The sequence below is a fragment of the Saccostrea echinata genome, unplaced genomic scaffold, assembly GCF_033153115.1.
Source record: "Saccostrea echinata isolate AGI-Se365-2 ecotype Australia unplaced genomic scaffold, CSIRO_AGI_Sech_v1 ptg000014l, whole genome shotgun sequence".
Lineage (NCBI taxonomy): Eukaryota > Metazoa > Mollusca > Bivalvia > Ostreida > Ostreidae > Saccostrea > Saccostrea echinata.
The window spans coordinates 16936214-16958479 of record NW_026889763.1 but is presented as its reverse complement, the minus strand read 5'-3'; the positions used below and the strand labels follow the sequence as shown (position 1 = coordinate 16958479).

Here is a 22266-nt window from a genome sequence, read left to right as displayed (position 1 = left end):
GTCTGTGATACTCATTATAATGTTTTGCACTTATGATAAATGTGTCCTCAAGCCATGAATGCCTCGTTCTACTTTTTTTTTTGATAACCAAGAAATTTGAGACCAAGTCATGGGGAAGGTCAATGTTATTAAATTTTATATTAATGGATGATTAATAAATGTTTACTCAAAGCAAAATGATTTGTTATAAAGATGTATGTAGATAAATCTTTACTGAATTTTAGGCATTGGATAATCACATGATACTTGTGAACAATGAGGTCAAAATCAAAAGTATTAGGTCAAGATGGAAAAGGTAAAAGTGACTCTATACCATTAAGAAAAAAGTGCTGTCTCCAATATGTAAAAAGTGCTGTCTCCAATATGTATCTTCAAGATTACAAAGATGGAGCTAAGCACAAATTAAGAAAAATGTAAGGCAGAAAGATCAATTAAGGTCAATTTTTTTTTTCAATTTTATTTCAATGATCGAAATATTATTCTTGAATACAATTAAAATTTCCCTATTTTCAGCTTGTTTTCCCAAATGTCATAAGGTAGATTCATTTCATATATGATCTTTACAGGATCTGTACTTTTGTATTGAATAAAGCAAAAGAATTAATATTAAAAATCAACGTTAAAAAAGGCTAAAATTTCGGAGTTCTTTGTTAATTTTTCGGATAGGTCTGAAGTCGAATAAGTCAAGGAATGCATTAACAATGAGAAGATGGAGTTGTCGCCCTTCATTGATTCTTCAGTGTTGGTGACGTAAAATCTTATGATCATCGATTTCGGAGTAGGAGAAGTTTATCATAATTTATCAAAGATATGCACTGAAATAAATCAGGAGGACGTCTGAAAGGCATTTAATAGGGTAAGGTTAATTGTAATTGAGGATAATTAATAGCATAGACATCGGTAGTAAATCGACAGGTACGTGATCACCACCTTGTCTAAAAGTCAGCATTTGTTTGGTCACAGGACTAGCGACCGGTTTCTGTATCCTTGAGTGAAGGATATCCCTTTTTATTTTATCTTTGTCTGGGCGAATTCTTCCTGTTTTATCCTAGCGTTTGTGACTGAAACAGTAGGCATATTTTATAATCTATGTCTCTTCCATGACTTGCAGCTGTTGTGAGTATATTTGTTTTAAATTTTAACAGGTCCAGCACAATCATTTGATATAGTTATATAGCTTGAAATAGCTATATAGCTTTATTAACCTATCAAAATAGCTTAATAAAGCTATTTCATGCAGTTTTTTTTACAAGTACGTTTTTTTAATCATAAGAAAAAGAAAAAAAGTCGCAAGTATGTGACTAATCATATTTGCATATTTGTACTATGGACTATTAAAAAAAAACAATCCAAATCAAACATCATTTAAACATTGCTGCTTTTCAACACTTTTAAGCAAAAGATGTATTTCCATTGTATTGGTAACTGATTACCACCTTGTGTGTGGTGAGGAATGGCTTACCTCACACCGTGTTTATTGAATTATTACCAATCATTTATCTTGTTGACCACAATTGATCTCTTTTATAATTTCATTCAACAAGTAACTGTGTGGTCACAAATCAATTGTATTATATAGTCCAGGAATTTTAGAACTCTGAGTGCAAAGTTGTCAAGGAGATGCAATTTGATGAGTGATTTTTTTCATGCACTGTTTTCAGATTTTAAGATCAGAACAGTTCAGGTTGAAAACTTTCACTGCACCAAGTCACTGTCTGACTTTTTTTATCTGCTAAAAAATTGCACATTTAAGGAAAACAAATGATCAAATAGCTAAATCAAGCTATTTTGAATAGCAAATCAAGGGATATAGCTAATTCAAGTTATATACAGCTAAATCAAGAGATATTGCTAGACCTGTTGAATTTTGAAATTATGTTATTTCAATCTGATTTTTTAGATGGGACATCCAGTGTTTTCCCCAGAAAATTTTTAATGCATGGGGGGAATTTTGCTGAATTGACGGCGCGCGGCGTCTCATTGAGTTACTTGTGCATGTATCTGAATTTATATTTAAATGAAAAATACAAATGCATCATTCATTTATATATTTTTTTAAATTAAAATGATATATTTTGAATATATTGTCAATTTAACTTTTAAAAAAGCTAAACAATTGAGTTCTCTTTTATAAAAATAGATATAATCACAAAAAAATGTTCTATTTTATTTTCCTCTAAAGCCACTGTCTTTTTATCATGTTAAATGTGCTGTGTTATTCTTGCTTCCTACAAACTGAATAGGCCCCTAGTGATCCCCGCACCTTTTTTTTATTTACTACATTTTTGGGGGGGGGGGGGTGTCCCTACTTTTACAGTCATTTTTAAACAAAAAGGGTGCACATTATGTAGCATCATTGCTTACATGTAAATATTGTGACAACATTTAGTACATTGGTGTCTGACTTTTTTTTATTCAACGTAAGCTGTTGAATGTGGGTCAAGCATATGCGCTTGAACTATATTTGCCCATAGTTCATAGAGTAAATAAACAATGATAATATTTATTGGACATGTTTATTTTAGCATATTTATGCTAAAAAATGGCTTTAAAATTATGTGTTTAACTAATGAATCATTTTTGGTGTCGGAACATCAATGCTATTTATAGAATGACCTGTGGATGTTGGAAAAACCCATATGTGCATCTTTTACCATGTGTACAATCTGACAGTAATTAATAAATTTTTCATACTTATAAATATTTCTAATCAGATAAAAGCTTAATACTTAGTAACATATCAGTAAACTGCAATAAACATAAATTGCATCATACCCCGTTCCGCGATTCGCATCGAGTTCACCACAGGTGCGCAACATGTGTACAAGTACACGCTATGATTCTAGTGATTTGAATTGTTCTGTTGAAAGATTAATAACTGATAACATTCGAAGTATATCTTCTTCTTAAAATAGTCTACCTTTAATAATTCATGCATAGCGGCAATGTGTGATGCATGGCGGGGGATCGTGAATGCATGGCGGTACCGCAAAACGGCCTGGGGAAAACACTGGACATCTATTTTATGCATATTTAAATGTCAGAAGAACAAAATGATTTCATAGTGATGTTGTTACATAACCGTGTAGTCAACTTAACTAGGAATTTCTTATAGATACAGAAAATGACATGAATTGATTTTAGGATATGAGAGTCAGTCATCATTGGTGAATGAAGTACCTTCTCAAATTGAATATGAAAGAATTTATAACTAATATTTTGGGTAATCATGGTGAAGGAACTTTAAGATATACTGGACCATAGCATTCTTTGGCATCAATAACATATAATTTACTTGAACTGGCTCATTTCAATCCTCATGAGTCTACACCCTGTGTTAATGATGGGCAATGAGAATTTCAAAGTGCTTTAAGATTTAAACATATTCTATTGAATCATTGGACACAAGTTTTTCCAAATAAGATTGTCCTCTCCAATTTGAATTGAAACAAAATGAACATGATGAATGATAAATACATGTGATGTGCAAACCTACAAATGTATAAAAATAGATTTAAAGTACAAGGAATGAAAGAGAAAAAAAGAGTGCAGAGAAAAGGGTGAGAAGAGGGTTTTAGAAGATAGGAATGCATGCATGGTTGGGCTGATCATTGGAATCTTTTTGATTTTTTATTTATTTTTTTTTTAAGTGGTAGGTAGTTTAATTTGTTTTCTCTTAAAGGGTGGGGAGTATTTTTTGTGTTTTTTCCCCCATGAAAAATTACTTTAAGACACTAGAATATGACTTTGTAATTAACATAAATATTTTTATTTAGGAAAAAACACAGAAATTGCAGTGAGGCCATTCCAAGTTTTTTCTATGTTTAGCGTCCACGTGCGCCTTGGTTTTTGACACCCAATATCAGAAAAAACAAACAAAATTAGAACTCCTGACATCGAATATTCTGGTCGAAATCCATGAATTCTGTCAATTTCTCTAAATAATTGTCTACAGTATGCCATATTAGGAATATTGTAAGCATTTAATACCTTGATTTTGCTGAAGAATAGATATTTCTACGAGTAAAGATAGATTAACCATATTAACAAAATCAAATCCTTTGAATGACGTCATTTTTGTGACTGTAAAGTCTTGTGTTTTATTTTTTGGTTTGTGTGTTTTTTGCGAAAAGGTAGGTAGGTTTTTGAAAGAAGGGTGGACGCTAAACATAGAAAAAAACTTGGAATGGCCTGATTTAAATAACAGTAGAACCTAAGCTACACTCCCAGGAAAGAGACTTATAATACTGCAGTCTGCTGTTTAACTTTAGAATAGTATCATTTAAAATATCTCTTTAAAGAAAAATTCTGTCAGACATTTAAGCATTGGATCATTATTTTTTGAAAGATGTAGTCTCAAAACTGCAATGGTGTGTGCAAACATATTGAATAACACACAAATTGCAGTTATGAGTCTACATCTTTAAGAAAAATAATGATTCAATGCTTATATTTACAATTTTTAACTCCTTGCCTTGACTACAAATGTGATTTATATTTCAAAATCCCTGTATTATCCTTCGGGTAAGCTTCTGTTCAATATGAGTGTGAATTTTGATTTTCGCTTATAATGTTGCACTTGCGTGGTTTTCAAAGTTTGTGATGTCAAAATTAAATGCATACTTTAACCTTTTGACCCTCCGTCCGTGTTATGGTGTTTTGAATGCCATCACTTTCCATACATTTTATAAGCAAAAATATAATGACCAGTTATGTACGAAGAGAATTTTCTATCTACCATTAAATATAGACATACATGTAATTTTTAGCTCACCTTAACGAAGTTGGGGGAGCTTATGTAATACCGACGGCGGCGTCCCAGGTTAAGGTTTTTGGAGCAGTTTTCTTTTCAAGTACTTCTATGGCCTATATTACCGTATATACTCGCCTATAAGTCGGTCCGCCTATAAGTCAGTTGTGATTTTTGAGGTTATTTTGGAGAGATTTGCCATTGACCCGCCTATAAGTCGGTAAAACTTTTTGCCAGAATCGGTGGACAATTTCAAATCAATGCTCTAATGTTTTAACGTGTTTCAAAGAATATTTTGAGAAATTACGCCGATATTTTATTTCTTTTTTTCTTCTCTTATAAATCTTATATCAATACTCTAATGTATTTACCTGTGTTCAAATAATATGTTAGGATATGGCATCGGTAATTGATATTTTCATTTTTCAACAAACCAACCCACTACCATTTTAGTTTTCTTTTTATACTGTAAATCCCTTTTGTCTTGTATATTTTATACACTGATCTCAATCATAGGCGGATCTCGGTGTCTTTGGAATGGTGATGAACTATGTAACGAGTCTAGCAACATTTTGATGATATTTAATTAGGAGGTACTCAATGTCCAAACCATATCTATCGTTTTTAATAATGCTATGTTTGATCTGTTATTGGCAATTATTGTCTCTTAATTAACTGTAACGTTATCCCTTACCTGACACAGTGTTTATTTAGTGGCATGCGCCACGAGAAAATTGTGTACCACACATGGGAAGCATTTTCATAAACAATCGAGTTTTAATAGACTCCAGAATAATATTCTCAATTATATTTTAAGAATATTATATCTGTTTTCAAAAACATTGCAGACAACACATATAATTATACAATAATCATTTAATGCTGAACGTATTATATCGGGTTCGCAATTCAATTTTATCGATAAACGATAGATTTACAGTAAGTCACAAGTCAATTAAAGGAATATTTTTGTTAATAATTAATTAAATAAATAATATACACTTAAGATCAAAATAAAATCATAAAACATGTAAATACTTGTACTTTATACATAATCTTAGAATACATAAATAATATAATACGTTCAGACATTTCTTAACGATAATCGTCGAAGTTATGTAAAAAATACTACATTTTGCCGTCCAGAAAAGTACCAAGCTTTTGATGACTCGCCTATAAGTCGGACATAGAGTTTTGGACCAAAAGTTAACTCCCAAAAAAACCGACTTATAGGCGAGTATATACGGTAGTCAAAGATGCATGGAGGATGCTTCTAGTATGTTTCATTGTACCAGTCAAAGTTTCAGATGCTGCAATTTCAGCTAAAGAATGACCAGGTTAATGTTTTTGGAGCAGGTTAAAGTTTTTGGAGCAAGTTCAAGTTTTTGTAGCAGGTCTCATTTCCAAGTAACTATAAGCCCTATATTGACCAAATTTGCATGGATGATACATCTAAGGATGCACACTACTGAACTTGCTTCGGATGCTGGATCTGACCTACATTTTCCGGATGAGTGACTAGGTTAAAGATTTTGGAGTAGATCTCATTTACAAGTAACTAAAAGCCCTATATTGACCAAACTTGCATGGATGATACATCTAAGGATGCACACTACTGAACTTGCTTCGGATGCTGGATCTGACCTACATTTTCCGGATGAGTGACTAGGTTAAAGTTTTTGGAGTAGATCTCATTTCCAAGTAACTATAAGCCCTATATTGACCAAACTTGCATGGATGATATATCTAAGGATGCACACTACTGGACTTGCTTTCGATGCTGGATCTGACCTACATTTTCCGGATGAGTAACTAGGTTAAAGTTTTTTGGAGCAGATCTCATTTCCAAGTAACTATAAGGCCTATCTGAACCAAACTTGCATGGATGATGCATCAAGGAACGAACAATCTCAAACTTGCTTTGGATGCTGGATTTGACTTACATTTTCTGGATGAGTGACTAGTTTTGAGTTTTCAGATAAGTCTATTCCCAAGTAACTGCAAGCCCTATCAGACCAAAATTGCATAAATGTTGCATCTAGGGATGCACACTCCAGGGTTATTAGTTTAGTGTGGGACTTTGCCTTACTTAAAGACAACATTCGTTGAGGTGAGCTCTGTAATCTCTGATTACCTATGTTTAAGTTCTGATGTCAAGTAACTTAAAGATCAAGTGATGAAGAAAAAGTATACTCGAAAAACAATGTATACAATAACTTTATCTACAAAGAGAATATTTTAATTACAAACACTGAACACACCATGAAGTATGTACTGATAGAAAGCAGGACAACAAAACTAAGAAACAAAAAAAGAAAATGAAAGAAAAAAGCCAAAACAACAGATAATTTATCAATATCCTCAATGTGACATGTGGAATAGCACTCAAGGCCATATTACCTGTCTTACAGATGATAACTACCACATCTATTGTGTCTATATCCATCAATTAAAGCATGCATGTTATCTGGTTTTAGGATCAAAATATTTTTTTAAAGTAAATTAAAGCTTTCAGGTCCTATCTATTGATATTTTACAGGTTAAATACACTTCATATTAGAATGCTTTTACGCTTTCCTTTTAATCAAGTTTAGTATATATCTCACATTTGTGGGGGGAAAAACTTGTATCTTCTTGAAAAATACTAGGCACACTTTGATACATGTATTTTTGTGAAGTGTGCAATATAGAAACATAAAAGGAAGTTCCTTAGAGTGACTTATTGAAAAAGTCATAAATATAAATTGAAATTGAAATTTAAAACTCATCAAGAGAAATGTGTGTCCTGCCTCTTGAGTAGATTTACAATTCTACTTGAGGACATATATTTCATGTAGGAATACTTGTGTCCATGGACTGACCTTGTGAATTTCATGATTTGTCCTTTGGTTTTCAGAGAGGAGAGTTTTAACCTGCAACAATGGGGTCCCTGTTTAGGAGTGAGGAAATGACTCTATGTCAGTTGTTTCTTCAGTCAGAGGCTGCCTATGCTTGTGTATCAGAGCTGGGGGAATTAGGACTTGTGCAGTTTAGAGATGTAAGTGGAGGAAAAAAGACAACCAGTTGTATTGTATTGCAGTTGACCTAAAGAACAAATTTAAAAGTGTTGCAATTGTAAAAATGTATTTTAATGGCCATTTATTAATGTATAATTATTTACATTATTACAGAAAATTTAAACCTTTTTTGGGCCATGCTTTAATTAATCACTGTATATTTTAGTTAAACCCAGATGTGAATGCGTTTCAAAGAAAGTTTGTGAATGAAGTAAGACGATGTGATGAAATGGAGAGAAAATTACGTAAGTTATACATGTACATTACGTAAGTTATACATGTACATTACGTAAGTTATACATGTACATTACGTAAGTTATACATGTACATTACGTAAGTTATACATGTACCATGCATAGAAGAACAAGATTTTTAAAAGATTTATACAACAAATTCAGAATATACTGTATGTGTACTTAAAAAAGCAGGCTTCATATTTTAGTGGCTTTGGCGCAGACAACGATGCACAAATTCATGAGTACCACTAAGAAATCATTTATAAATACAATGTACGGCAAGGACATGTATAGGGCCAATTCATGATTTTGCCAACAACTCCATACCCAGTGATTGCGCTAAATTTTGAATATGTCAATATGTGTACATGTACAGTAATCAATGCACAAATCCTTGCCTCCAATAGAAATGTTTACAGTATACCTGGTAATATGAATTTATGTAGGTAAAGTTAAAAACAAACAAATGAATAATTTGAACAGGAATTTTAACATGAATTTTAGCTATGTGTCAGTAGTAATAAAAGTGATTTTAATGCAGGATTCTTGGAGAAGGAGATAAAGAAGGACGGGATCCCGATGCTGGACACGGGGGATAATCCAGATGCTCCTGTACCCAGAGAAATGATTGACCTCGAGGTTTGAAATTACATTGTAAATCAAGATGAAAATTTTGTTTTCAATTGAAGCATATAGAATACAAAAAGGTCCAAAAAAGGTCACACAAATATTTATGCAAATTAATTATAGAAAATTTACATGAAATTTTGTATTTTTTTAAAACTATTTAAAATATAAAACAAGAGTATGTTTATTGCCATGATTACATCTGATAAATTATGATTGAGATTAAAGTGATTTATATAAAAGTTATAATTTAAGTGCTAAAAGGTCGTGTTTTATGTACTGTTGCTCAGTAATATGCATATTGCACACTAACCTCAAATTTTTCTTTCCATTTTTGCTGTATGAGTTGATATCTGAAAATTACCTCTCAAAAAGTCCTTGATATATCTGGTTTCAGGAGTGACATACCTTAAGACCTAAAGTCTAGAAAAGATAAGATGATATATATATATATATATATATATATATATATATATATATATATATATATATATATATATATATATATATATATATATATATATCTGATATGGGAATATATGGGGATAATCTGATGAAAACTGTAGAATCATTTCTGTTCAAATCAGGACCCCTAGGCTAGGATGGGACCAAAGAAAGGGTTCATGGTTTTACATGGAAATATAAATGGAAGAAAAATTAGAACAGTCTTCTCATAAGGAAGAGCAGAACCAAATCACTTGTTAATAAAGCATCTTCAAGTAATGCCCATTTGTTCATACCATGCCAGTTTTCATTTGATGTAAATTCAAAGTTTGTTCAATGCTTGGTTTTAGAGTCTACAATGGGGCCAAAGTTGGATAACAGAGATATATGTTGACATTCACAAGAACATCAAGACCTCCAAAAAGTTGACATAATCCTCTATATAATTTTTGAATTAAAATTGTTGAAATAATGGACTTTGATTTAGTGTGCATAATAAAGGGTTTAATTTATATAAATGTACATGTTGATTTGTAACAAAAAGCAGGGTGACTCAATAGAGTGTCCATTGGGTTTTTTTTTATGGAAATGATATGCAGTCATTTGGCTTTATATATGAACTTGATAAATTGTGATCCTAATTTTTAGCTCTACTGGTCAGAGACCAGAAGAGCTTATGCAATAGTAAGCTGTCTCTCTGTGTGTTTGATTAAGTAAAAACTAGTAGAGCAGCAGTCTCATTAGATACTTCTGGTGTTTAAGGACCCTCTATACACTGATGAAAAATTTTTTTTAGACTTTGCCAAAATTATATAGTTTAAAGGAGGATATTTTGAAATTAACTAATTCATTTTTAATATAGGGAGCCTGCCTTTTTTATCCAGGAAAAATCTTCAAAGACAATGAAGTAATAATCTTGAAAAATTGATTTTGCTTTTTCAAATGGAAAAAATCCAAGCAAATAAAGTTTTCAACTACTCTATCTTGGTCTAATATAATGTGTAGAATACTTGGATTTATTTTAAATTATGTCATAGAATGCAGATTATAATTTATTTCTTTTGTGTTTCAAATTATGGGTCTGTCTAATTACACAAAAATACCCTAAAATTAGGGTGCAGTGTAGAGAGGGTCCTTAAAGTAATTGCACTGAAAAATTGCTTAATTTCTGATAGGCCTAGGAATTAACCATCATTCTGTATACATGCATTGTGGAATAGGGGTAAGAATTTACAGTTAATTTGAACTCAATGGGACAGAGAAAGAACTTCGAGATATCCAAAGATTTGAGATATCCAGGGTAAAATGCTTAATAAGTGGTTGGGACTTCTAGATCACTTCGACATATCCATGGTTTTGAGATACCAGTGTTTGAGATACCTAAGTTCAACTGTGTTTATATATGAAATCAGTCTTTATCAATCATTGACAATGATGCCATAAATCAGTAAATTTTATTTTAGGCCACATTTGAGAAACTGGAAAATGAAATGAAGGAGGTCAATGGGAACACAGAGGCACTGAAGCGTAACTACTTAGAGCTCACTGAACTGAAGCACATTCTGAGGAAGACTCAAACTTTCTTTGAGGAGGTTTGTTATATTCTAGGCAGAATCTATAAAATAAAATGGAGTTTTTCTAAGTTAATATAAAGAGAGGATATGTACTTAAAAAAAAAGCATGTGAATACTATGATTCTCTTCATGCCTTACAGTAAAACACACTTAGAGCAAACTTGTTTATAATGAATCAAAATTTAAAACGAAGCCTATGGCTTTAAAATATATTGCGAACTTAAAGGAAACAATGAATTACGTTTGTAACAATGCTAAATTGTCCGTCCCCCTCACTTCCTTATAAGCATGTTTTACTGTATATGATGTAGCAGTGGTGTTTTCTATTATAAAACACGCTCCTGAATCTGAAACATAAAATTCAATGTAAAGGGTGATTGATGATTAAAGTGCTGTAAAAATGTTATGTTTAAAATATTAAAGAGGGGCTGAGTATGTAGAAAGTGGGTTGGGTTTCATTCTTTAATTAAAAGTTTTATTTCATCTTTATGATATTATTACTCTTATTCTTTCTTATTACTTGCACATATAATTTTTTTGTTACTCCATCTTCATTATCTGTATTGAAATTTGATTTTGTTATAGATGTTTTTAGACGTAGTGCACTGAATTGAACATTTGTCTTGTGATTCCCAATTTAGTATGAATATATATATTACATAAACTGTATTGCATGCATTCATGTAATTTTGTTGTACACGTTCATTTGATATTACTTTATCATTCAATTCAGATAGACATATCATTGAGAAAAAGATAGCACTGAGATGCTGAGTATAAGTGATTTAGTTGAAATATCTTTGTTTATTCTGTATTGTATACCGTAATGTTGTCTTACATAGTTTTTGTTATACTCTTGTTTTTCTATTCCTCTGGGATGGGATTTTTTAAGTTTGGTTGGTTGTCTTATATTTTAATCAGGCTGAAATTCATCATGTTCAGGCCATGCATGACCCAAGTCTTACGGAGGAGAACTTTGGACTTCTTGGTGAGGAATCCCAACGCTCGGGGCAAGCCCTCAGATTGGGGTATGTGTTGTATATTAAACAAGATGTACATGTACATGTATGTATATATTATAAAACTGACAGGAATTACCCATGTATTTTGTGTGATAAAGTAGTTATAATCTGTCTATAGATTTGTGGCAGGAGTGATAGTCAGAGAGAAGATTCCAGCATTTGAGAGGATGTTGTGGAGGGTTTGTAGGGGGAATGTCTTCCTCAGGCAGGCAGAGATTGACACCCCATTGGAAGACCCTGTTACGGTATGGTATTACTATAGCTGAGTGAAAGCTTTTATAAGACCACTAGGATTATCATCTCTTTAAATGTAAAGTAAAAATTATCAAAAAACCTTGAATTGAAGTTAAAATTTAAATTATGTTTAAAAATATTTTCACAGGGTGACCAGGTCAACAAATCTGTTTTCATCATCTTCTTTCAAGGGGAACAACTCAAGTCAAGGGTCAAAAAGATATGCGAGGGGTAGGATAGTTTCTATTACTTCAGATAAAATGGATTGCCACGGACTTCTAAAGTGTTTTGTACAGAGCTTAACCCACCCTTTATGTTTTGTTTTTAATACATATTCATTTGAAAACTTATCTGATGTTAGGTGTTAGATCCACCCTTTACATATCTTTTTTATGCCCCGCCATGAATATGGCCGGGGCATATAGTGTTTGTCATGTCCGTCTTCCGTCCTTCCGTCCTTCTGTCCTTCCGTCCTTCCGTCCTTCCGTCTGTCCTTCCGTCACACTTTGTGTTTAGCTCTGTTCAAAGCTCAGTTTCAAAGAAACTATCCAAGATATTTTTATCAAACTTCATATGCTGATAGATATTGATGAGGGCTATGCAACTGCATCAACATTTTTTGACCTTGACCTTTCCTTTGACCTTGACCTCACTTTTCTTAAATTAGTGTTTAGCTCAGTTTTAAAGATACCATTCAAGATAGTGTAATCAAACTTCATATGTTGATACATACTGATGTAAGCTATTCAATTGCATCAACATTTTTTTGACCTTGACCTTTATTTTGACCTTGACCTCACTTTTCTTAAATTAATGTTTAGCTCTGTTTTAATGAAACCATTCAAGATATTTTTAACAAACTTCATATGCTGATACATACTGATGAGAACTATTCAACTGCATCAACATTTTTTACCTTGACCTTTCCTTTGACCTTGACCTCACTTTTCTTAAATAAGTTTTTAGCTCAGTTTTAAAGATACCATTCAAGATAGTGTTATCAAACTTCATATGCTGATACATACTGATGAGAGCTATTCAACTGCATCAACATTTTTTGACCTTGACCTTTCCTTTGACCTTGACCTCACTTTTCTTAAATTAGTGTCAAACTTCATATGCTGATACATACTGATGAGAGCTATTCAACTGCATCAATATTTTTTGACCTTGACCTTTCCTTTGACCTTGACCTCACTTTTCTTAAATAAGTGTTTAGCTCAGTTTTAAAGAAACCATTCATAATATTTTCATCAAACTTCATATGCTAATACATACTGATGTAACCTTTTCAACTGCATCAACATTTTTTGACCTTGACCTTTCCTTTGACCTTGACCTCACTTTTCTTAAATTAGTGTCAAACTTCATATGCTGATACATACTGATGAGAGCTATTCAACTGCATCAATATTTTTTGACCTTGACCTTTCCTTTGACTTTGACCTCACTTTTCTTAAAGTAGTGTTTAGCTCAGTTTTAAAGAAACCATTCATAATATTTTCATCAAACTTCATATGCTAATACATACTGATGTAACCTTTTCAACTACATCAACATTTTTTGATCTTGACCTTTCCTTTGATCTTGACCTCACTTTTCTTAAATTAGTGTCAAACTTCATATGCTGATACATACTGATGAGAGCTATTCAACTGCATCAATATTTTTTGACCTTGACCTTTCCTTTGACCTTGACCTCACTTTTCTTAAATTAGTGTTTAGCTCAGTTTTAAAGAAACCATTCATAATATTTTCATCAAACTTCATATGCTAATACATACTGATGTAACCTTTTCAACTACATCAACATTTTTTGATCTTGACCTTTCCTTTGATCTTGACCTCACTTTTCTTAAATTAGTTTCTGAATCTAACGTCATATGCTGATACATACTGATGTAAGCTATTCAACTGCAGCAATATTTTTTGACCTTGACCTTTCCTTTGACTTTGACCTCACTTTTCTCAATTTGTGTTAAAATGTTGCATTACTAATATACCCTTGGCGGGGCATTCATGTCCTATGGACATATTTCTAGTTGTTGAAACCTTTATCTGATAATAAATATTTGTGATGACAGATTTAGAGCCACCCTGTATCCCTGTCCAGAGACTCCAGCTGAGAGAAGAGAAATGGCAATAGGGGTCATGACCAGGATTGAAGATTTAAATACCGTATGATTATTTCTCATTATATACATGCCAGTGTAATATACTTAGAGAATTCATGGAATTAATTATAAAAATATCTGCTTTAATACATGATGTAGAATGCACCTTCATTTGGACAATTCATGTATAAAATTTGTGAAAACAATATTAAAATTATCTTTTACAGGTTCTTGGTCAGACACAGGATCACCGACATCGTGTGTTGGTGGCCGCAGCTCGGAACATAAAGATCTGGTTCATCAAGGTGAGAAAAATCAAGGCCATCTACCACACACTCAACATGCTCAACCTGGACGTGACTCAGAAATGTCTGATTGCAGAGTGCTGGTGTCCCGTGCAAGATCTGGACAGAATTCAGCAGGCACTTAGGAGAGGCACAGTGAGTAATGATGGAAAAACTGTCATACTTACAGTTATCTAGATGTCTGTTTATTTGTCTTTGTTGAAAGAATGAAATCAAATGCTGAACTTTAATCTTATCTACAGGAAAGAAGTGGGAGTTCTGTTCCATCCATTTTGAATCGCATGAAAACAAAAGAAGTTCCACCCACATATAACCGTAATAATAAATTCACACAAGGATTTCAGAATATAATTGATGCTTATGGGATTTCCACGTATCAGGAAGTCAACCCAGGCAAGAATTTCTCTAACACTCTAAACTTTATATTAGAATTATAGAGAAAGAAACTTTATATTAGAATTATAGAGAAAGAATAATATGATATAAAGTATATGCATTTGTAAAATCTATGTTGATTTTTTTTTTACAGCTCCTTGGGCTATAATTTCCTTTCCTTTCTTGTTTGCTGTGATGTTTGGAGATTTTGGTCATGGTTTTATTATGTTTTTGGTTGCTCTTTACCTTGTCACTAGAGAAAAGCAGCTTCAGGCAATGAAGATAAACAATGAGGCAAGTAACAGTTCATTATTTAATGTTCATCGATAAAGTAGGCATCTAGCTCTAACTCGCTATTCTCTTTCAAAACAGCAAATTCAACAACTTCTGTATTTCATGCGTTATTGTGTTTTCTTAAACTCTGAAATTGCATAAAAGATACCAACATTTACATTCTTGGAGGATATAATGGTTATTTGTACTGTATGTGCACTAGTACTTGTATCCAGTGTCATTTTTTTTTTAATAAAACTTGATCTTCCTGCAGATTTTTGACATGTTCTTTGGAGGGCGATACATCATTCTGTTGATGGGTCTGTTTTCTATGTATACTGGACTGATCTATAATGATGTCTTCTCTAAATCACTGAAATTGTTTGACTCATCCTGGGACCCACATGATCCTCAGACATTTAAGTAAGAAATCAAAGATATTATTGCTACTTATTGTGAGATTGAGGTTCAAGTTCTTGACGGCTTTCATTAACTGTACACCTTATGTTTATTTCAGACCCTATGTAGCTGACACCCTGAAGGGGTCTACCTCTCTACAGTTAGACCCTAATGCCTCCTTCCCTAAAGGCGGACCCTATCCATTTGGACTGGACCCTGTAAGTCTTTAAAAAAATTTTTAAAAATATCATCCAAGAACAGAAGATAATTGTTTACTTGTGTTATATATAGTTTTTGATATTGATCTTTTTAATAGAGTGCTGAGTCCCTGATATACTTGTATAATTGTGAGCTTTTTGTTATGCATGTTTTGATTTATTAATAGGTATGGGCCCTATCCACCAACAAGATTACAGCTCTGAATTCCTTCAAAATGAAGATTTCTGTCATTTTTGGTATCTGTCAGATGTTTCTGGGAGTTATGTTAAGCATAGTTAATCACAGGTATAAAAAAAGTAGATCTTGATTTTTGATTATTCAGTCTAAGTTTACTTGATTGAACCTTCATTACTGTAAACTAACTATTATTCACGACATCTTTTAGAATCCATCGCGACTACTGATGTTCACGACTGAGGCAACATTCTACATAAATACATAAGTAAATAATTGATTCACGACGAGAAATATTCATGGATTAAAGAAGGTTGCGAAACTCGCGGATATTTCTCACTCGCGAATAAAAGTTGGTTTACAATATTGGGAAAGTATAGTGTTGAAATCATTCTCTAAGTGTTTCCTCTTTACTTTGACCATCTCTGGAAAGTTTTTATCTTCTGTTTTCAGATTTTTCAAAAGGAAAGTGAACATTTACTTTGAGTTCATTCCACAAGTTATATTTTTGGCAGCCATATTTGGTTACCTTGTAGTGGAGATATTTGTTAAGTGGATAATATTCACGTGGAGAGATGCAGGGACTGCACCTAATTTACTTATAGGTAACTCAGCAATATTCAGTGAAACAATAAAATGTTTTCTTTTTTTACAAACAAAGAGAGACATTTTATTGTTTAGATTTTTGTCTGTATAATCATACATTAAAAGTAGGTTAATTAAGGTATGTGAAATATTGTATTGTTGATCTCATGTATATTTCATTGATGGAAGAGCTCACTGCTTAAGGAGTCTTTTATACATGTAACCTTGTAAAACTAGATCTAACTAGTTAAGCCTCAGTGGATTGATTAAGGGAAGTGGTTTTCAAAAGAAATAATGGAGAAAATATTCAGTGGATGTAAATATTACTTAATGATAGGTAACTCAATAGCATTCGGTACATATGACAAACCTTTGTTTCATTTGACTGACTATTAAGTGTACTAATGTTTATTACAGGGCTTATTCAGATGTTCCTTTTCCAAAGTGACCCTAAAAACCTGTGGTATAGTGGCCAGGTAATATATTAATTCAATTACATGTACAAATGTATGACAAAAAAAAGTAAGATGGAGACTTTTGTTTTTGTTTGTTTGTTTGTTTGTTTTTTTGGATCTCAAGAACTTTGAATTGTTTTTTCATATCATGGATTTTTTTAATCATGGGACGGACTCATTAAATATAATTGTCTTGACACCTATCTATACATGCTGTTTTGTTTGACAGGTGGGATTCCAGACTTTCCTAGTCATTCTGGCCGTTATCTGTATACCCTGGATGTTACTGATCAAGCCATTCTATCTCAGACATCAGCAGAAATTTGGACAGGTACGTCACCTCACAATGATTCATCATATCTAAATTTCTACCAGTAGATTTATATCAGTATATACTTTATAAAAATCTAAAATTCATTTGTGTAAATTGTAAAAGATATATTGAAAAACTGAAATAAATGGGAGAGTCTAGCCACTTGTTTAGAACAGTTTATATTAATGTATGGAAAAATGTCTCAAAATGCACTCACTCAATTCTGAAACTGGAGTAAAATGAAAACAGATATATATATATTTTTTAAAGTAATTTCTCTTTTAAGTACTGAGGCAATATTTTTTATGCGCCCGGATTGTTAGATCGGGGGCGCATATTGTTTTTGTCCTGTCTGTCTGTTTGTCTGTTTGTCTGTCTGTTGTCAACTTTAACCTTCGCCATAACTTTTGAACCATGAGAGATAGAGACTTCATATTTGGAATGCTTACCCCACTAATTGAGCTCTTTCAAATGACACCAAGGTCAATGACCTTGTGACCTTGATTGTGACCTATATGCTAAAAATAGCTTTTTCGAGCCTTCGCCATAACTTTTGAACCATAGGAGATAGAGACTTCATATTTGGTATGCATACTCCACTAATTAAGTTCTTTCAAATGACACCAAGGTCAATGACCTTGTGACCTTGACTGTGACCTATACGCTAAAAATAGCTTTTTCGAACTTTGTTGCCGCCGGGTGCATAGTATTTCACAAACACATCTTGTTTTTATAATTAACTTATCCTGTATCCTCTATACAGATAATTTTTGAGTTGTTTTAGCTTGATGTTCACTTGAGTAGTTAGAAATATGTCTGCTGTGTTTAGAGTAGTAAATTAAGCAATTAACAAAATGCCTCAGCACTAAAACAGATAAAAAAGTATATAATAATAGAGAGCCTTGAATTAGGGAGGAAAACATTTTGAAGTACAGTGTTTAAACTTGGAACAGTTTACCCTGTAAAGAGATAAATTTTATGTGTATATTCAGGTGTACATGTAATTCTTTCTCTTTTTAAGCTTCATATTGATTTGCTCGTTTTACTTTGATGATGTGATTACTTTTTGTACATTATGTATTAAATATGTCAATTGCATGATTAAATACTCATTTTGAGTTCAGATGTCACCGCATTTAGTCATGAAAAATGTTCTAAACCATTCTTCATTCATAGCTTGTATGGCATTTTTTCCCTAAAAAGTATGTGTGTTTATGTGTTCTCATTTGTGTGGACCCGGTACTGGTCTTCAATTTGTATGACTTACAAAAGAACCATCTTTTGCCAGTATCAGTACCAGGAAGTGCCGACTGGTAATCTTCTGGACGACAGCGATGGTGAGGAGGTCGTCTACCACAGTGACTCGGAGAGGTCACATTATGACCCTGAACCAGAGGTGACCTTGGGCTGCAGACAGCCCCCTCTCTAACAAAGAGTTTGCTTACTGTAAATGACCCTATGTGATTTGTATTTTTCAGCTCCAGTCAGTGAGTTAATTACCAGATTATGACATAGAGAAGGGGGACAAAAATAACTAAGCACCAAAATTGCATGAAATTCCCATGTTATGAAAACACATGACTGATTGATCACATGAATTGACATGTATTGAGGTTTCCTGATTATTTATTGGTGGAAGCAGTGGCTTCTTCCCTTTTGATTGGCTGAGATAAGAGTCACACATTGTCATGGTTAACCAAACTCTTTGTATTTACACTTTACACTAACTTGCTGCAGCAGCCATGCTTCTACCTCGCCCTGGTTGTTTGGAGTTCTCTCCCCTTTACATGTAATTTTATTATACCAGCATGGGGAGTAGGGATTCAAATGTTTTACACATGTAAAGGGAGATAACTCTGAAATAGGTTGTATGTAACTGTGTGCATCACAAAGCTCACTATAATCTCTTTAAAAATTTCTAGTTTAAACACCAGCCGCTCTCAGTAAATAGTGGGGACATAATTGGTCAAGATTATGAAGGTGAAGGCCAGATAGACGTGACCATCGAGGAGGTGAAAACATGATGTTGTGTATTTTATTTAGACGTGTAGTTATTTCCAATTTTCTTTTGTATCTTATTTGCTTTGCTCTTCTATTTATTTATATTTACACAACTTGTCTATGACATTAGGCCTCATCTAGAAACACCATTTACAGCTGTATTATTGCTTTCTGTGTACCATGCACTAGTTACATGTACATTTAGTTTATACTAACCAAAATTATTGCTACTAATAATTTGGGTCAAAGGGACCAGAATTTGCTAACTTCACCTTTGTAATTAGTGAGTATATTGAAGTGATTTAAGATTATTTTGTTATATAGTGTAATTAAGTGATTACCTGGTAAATCTAATCAGTCTCTGAATGTTGTGTATGAAACTCAAATTAGACCATGTATGAAATTGTAATGGAGAATGAATTGAGGAGGTAGGGGGTGGGGAATGTCCTCTTTTAATTTGAAAAAAAGGGAATATTAGTCATTATTTCTCCAAACAGTTTATAATTCTAACTGAATACTTTTGTCACCTTACTTAAAAAAGAAAATACACTTTGATGAAGATCTGTGTTCATTTTTTTTTTAAAATCTGAGAACCATTTAAAGAAAATTTCTCAGTAAGGAGCAAAATAGCTTAAGTTAGCTTGAGTTGTGTCCCTTTTGTTTTTTTTGGTTTTTTTTTTTTTGCTTTCTGCTTATTAAGATATTTATTAATTATTTTCTTGGTTATGGCTTTAAATGTTGTTAATGCTTTTGCAAATTTTGAAAATTTTGAAAGATAATTTAATGAGGAGTAGGAAAATGGATAATGACCATTTTTAATGACTCTTTATTTCTATTGTAGGAATTTAACTTTGGAGATGTGTTCACCCATCAGTGTATACACACAATAGAATACTGTCTGGGCTGTGTCTCACATACAGCTTCCTACCTGCGTCTCTGGGCGCTCAGTCTGGCTCATGCTCGTAAGTATACATTGATAAACAGGCTTCAGAAGTAGATATTAGTCTAGGCTGATTTCCTAAAGACTCAGTATCTTGCAGAATGTTCAAATTTCATTCCTGTGTATAAACATGTATCTGACAAAACTCAAACCTGGGGAGGCTCACAAGTACCTTGGTGTACATATTACAGAAATAAAGTCAGCATTGGTTTTTTTTTTTTTTTTTGGTAATTTGAACTTTTTTTTAAAGATTTTGTGATTCATGATGATTAGTCCAGAGGTGCCAGATATGCATCAACTTAAAAAATTAATATTTGTATTGTATGTAATGATTGTAGTTAAACAATTACTTCAATCTACCTCTGATGTACTTTGTATTACTTTAGTAATGTTAACAGAAATACTTCTTTCTCATATAGAGCTGTCAGAGGTTCTGTGGAATATGGTGATGAGAATAGCTCTACAGATTGAGGGAATTGCCGGGGCATTTGTTTTGGCGGGGGTCTTTGCTTTCTGGGCCTGTGCGACTGTTATTGTGTTGATTCTGATGGAGGGTCTCTCTGCATTTCTTCACACACTACGTCTTCACTGGTATTTACTGTTTCTAGTCATTGTCATATAAAATGCTGAAATGTTTGCTGATCCTGAATTTTATATTATACTTTGTTCTTTCTTTCAGGGTGGAGTTTAACTCTAAATTTTACGATGGACAGGGTTACAAGTTCCATCCATTCTCCTTCGAGGATTTGTCAGAGTATAGCATTGAGGACTAAAATGCTCTACCATCCTCTGACTGAGCAGACATCTCCACATATTGTTATACTAACACTACTCTCAGAGATTGATTAGAGAGAGTAGCCTCCCTTCTCTATAGTCATTGATTGGAGAGAGTAGCCTCCCTTCTCTATGGTCATTGATTGGAGAGAGTAGCCTCCCTTCTCTATAGTCATGAAGTTTGATTAGAGGGAGTAATCTCCCTTCTCTGTAATCAGTTTTATGAGTGTTAGATATTGTTAATGCTGTGTAGGTGTGTTTTATTTATTGTGTTATGAGATGATTTCTAAAGCATAATACACTGTGTGTATCAGTTCATTAGCTTTAAATTTGGTGACTGAAAGAGAAATCCAAAGGTATACAGTAATTTTTCATCTGCAAAGCTGTAAGGACTTGATCTGTCACCAGAATGTAACTGTCTAAGAAGGCACCCTTCAGTACCATTGTAATTTATTCATTGTTTAGGCTTATAATTGTGTTAAGACTCAAACTTACTTGGAGAGTGGTGTTAAACTGTTTGTTATATGCTACAGTTTTGTTAATTCTGAGGCTGATTGAGTTGAATGTTTATCTGAGGCGATTTTTTCCTGATTGACAGCCTGATGTTTACAGCAGCTGTTTTTATCACTACATATCATTTTTCCCAATCTCTGTGTTTGGTTTGGATTATGTTTTCTATGTATTTCTATATTATCACTGATTTTGTTTTTGTTAGAGTGTTCTGAGAAATTCGCAGCTGAATTTGGCAGTGAATATTTCCTAGTTTTTCTCATTTTTAATAAAACTGCATTAGTAAAGTACAATAAAATAATACATGAGCACTGATTAATTGATGTTCCAGGTTATAAGAATTTTCATTCCTTTTCTTTTCAAAATGTGTCATAATAGGTTTTGTGTAAAATGTTGTTGAAGTCCTTAATAAATGAGAAAATTTAACTTAAAGTATCATTTTCTTTTTTAAAAAAAGAAGACTCTTTTACCTGAAAACCTGCAATACTTTCGAGGAAAACTAAATACATACACACAAGGGAAAGGGGCTAGGTGTATGTTTAAAACATGTAAATGTTCAGATGTGGAACATTTATTGTTTGTCTAGTCCATCTTACCATCCTTCCATAGCATTTCTCTTTCTTTTCAAGTAAACTTTTAAAATGTTTTCGTTGAACTTCATACAAATACGTCCGTAAGAGCAATTCATCTGTATTAATGACCATAACTTTAACAATATAAACATACAGTGTAATTGTTTTATATTAAGATCACTCTACAAAAGTTCTCAGAATTTCCAACATCGACATATGTAAATATGTAGTGACCTAGTAACTGGGTCAAATGCAGACATTTTTAGGTTCCTCCTCTGCATATTATACCTTGTAAAATGCTACAAAGGAAAGGG

General features: G+C 32.8%; 1 protein-coding gene across 4 annotated transcripts; it reads left to right on the top strand.

Annotated features, from left to right (window-relative positions):
- Positions 1-725: 725 nt before the first annotated feature.
- Positions 726-21806, top strand: LOC133186850 (V-type proton ATPase 116 kDa subunit a 1-like). 4 transcript variants are annotated; one of them, XM_061322207.1, is made up of 22 exons: positions 726-856; positions 7647-7787; positions 7973-8051; positions 8584-8681; positions 10577-10705; positions 11630-11715; positions 11828-11954; positions 12092-12174; positions 14028-14121; positions 14285-14497; positions 14605-14755; positions 14892-15031; positions 15285-15433; positions 15528-15627; positions 15795-15913; positions 16256-16407; positions 16805-16863; positions 17072-17173; positions 18444-18551; positions 19998-20118; positions 20516-20687; positions 20776-21806. In XM_061322207.1, exons 2-22 carry the CDS (start codon positions 7671-7673, stop codon positions 20867-20869), a joined length of 2493 nt encoding a protein of 830 aa, XP_061178191.1. In that variant the 5' UTR covers positions 726-856; positions 7647-7670; the 3' UTR covers positions 20870-21806. The 4 variants fall into 4 exon arrangements, with proteins under 4 accessions (XP_061178191.1, XP_061178190.1, XP_061178188.1 ...); XM_061322206.1 differs by lacking the exon at positions 18444-18551 and adding an exon at positions 19078-19167 and having other exon boundaries at positions 11609-11715; XM_061322204.1 differs by having other exon boundaries at positions 11609-11715.
- The last annotated feature ends 460 nt before the right edge of the window (positions 21807-22266 follow it).

Excerpts from the sequence above, each read along its gene's own strand:
- LOC133186850 (XM_061322204.1), top strand. The coding sequence starts at position 7,671 with ATGGGGTCCCTGTTTAGGAGTGAGGAAATGACTCTATGTCAGTTGTTT. Across the intron at positions 12,175-14,027 it reads GTCAAAAAGATATGCGAGGG|ATTTAGAGCCACCCTGTATC; the intron begins GTAGGATAGTTT and ends TTGTGATGACAG. Across the intron at positions 18,552-19,997 it reads ATTATGACCCTGAACCAGAG|GAATTTAACTTTGGAGATGT; the intron begins GTGACCTTGGGC and ends TTTCTATTGTAG.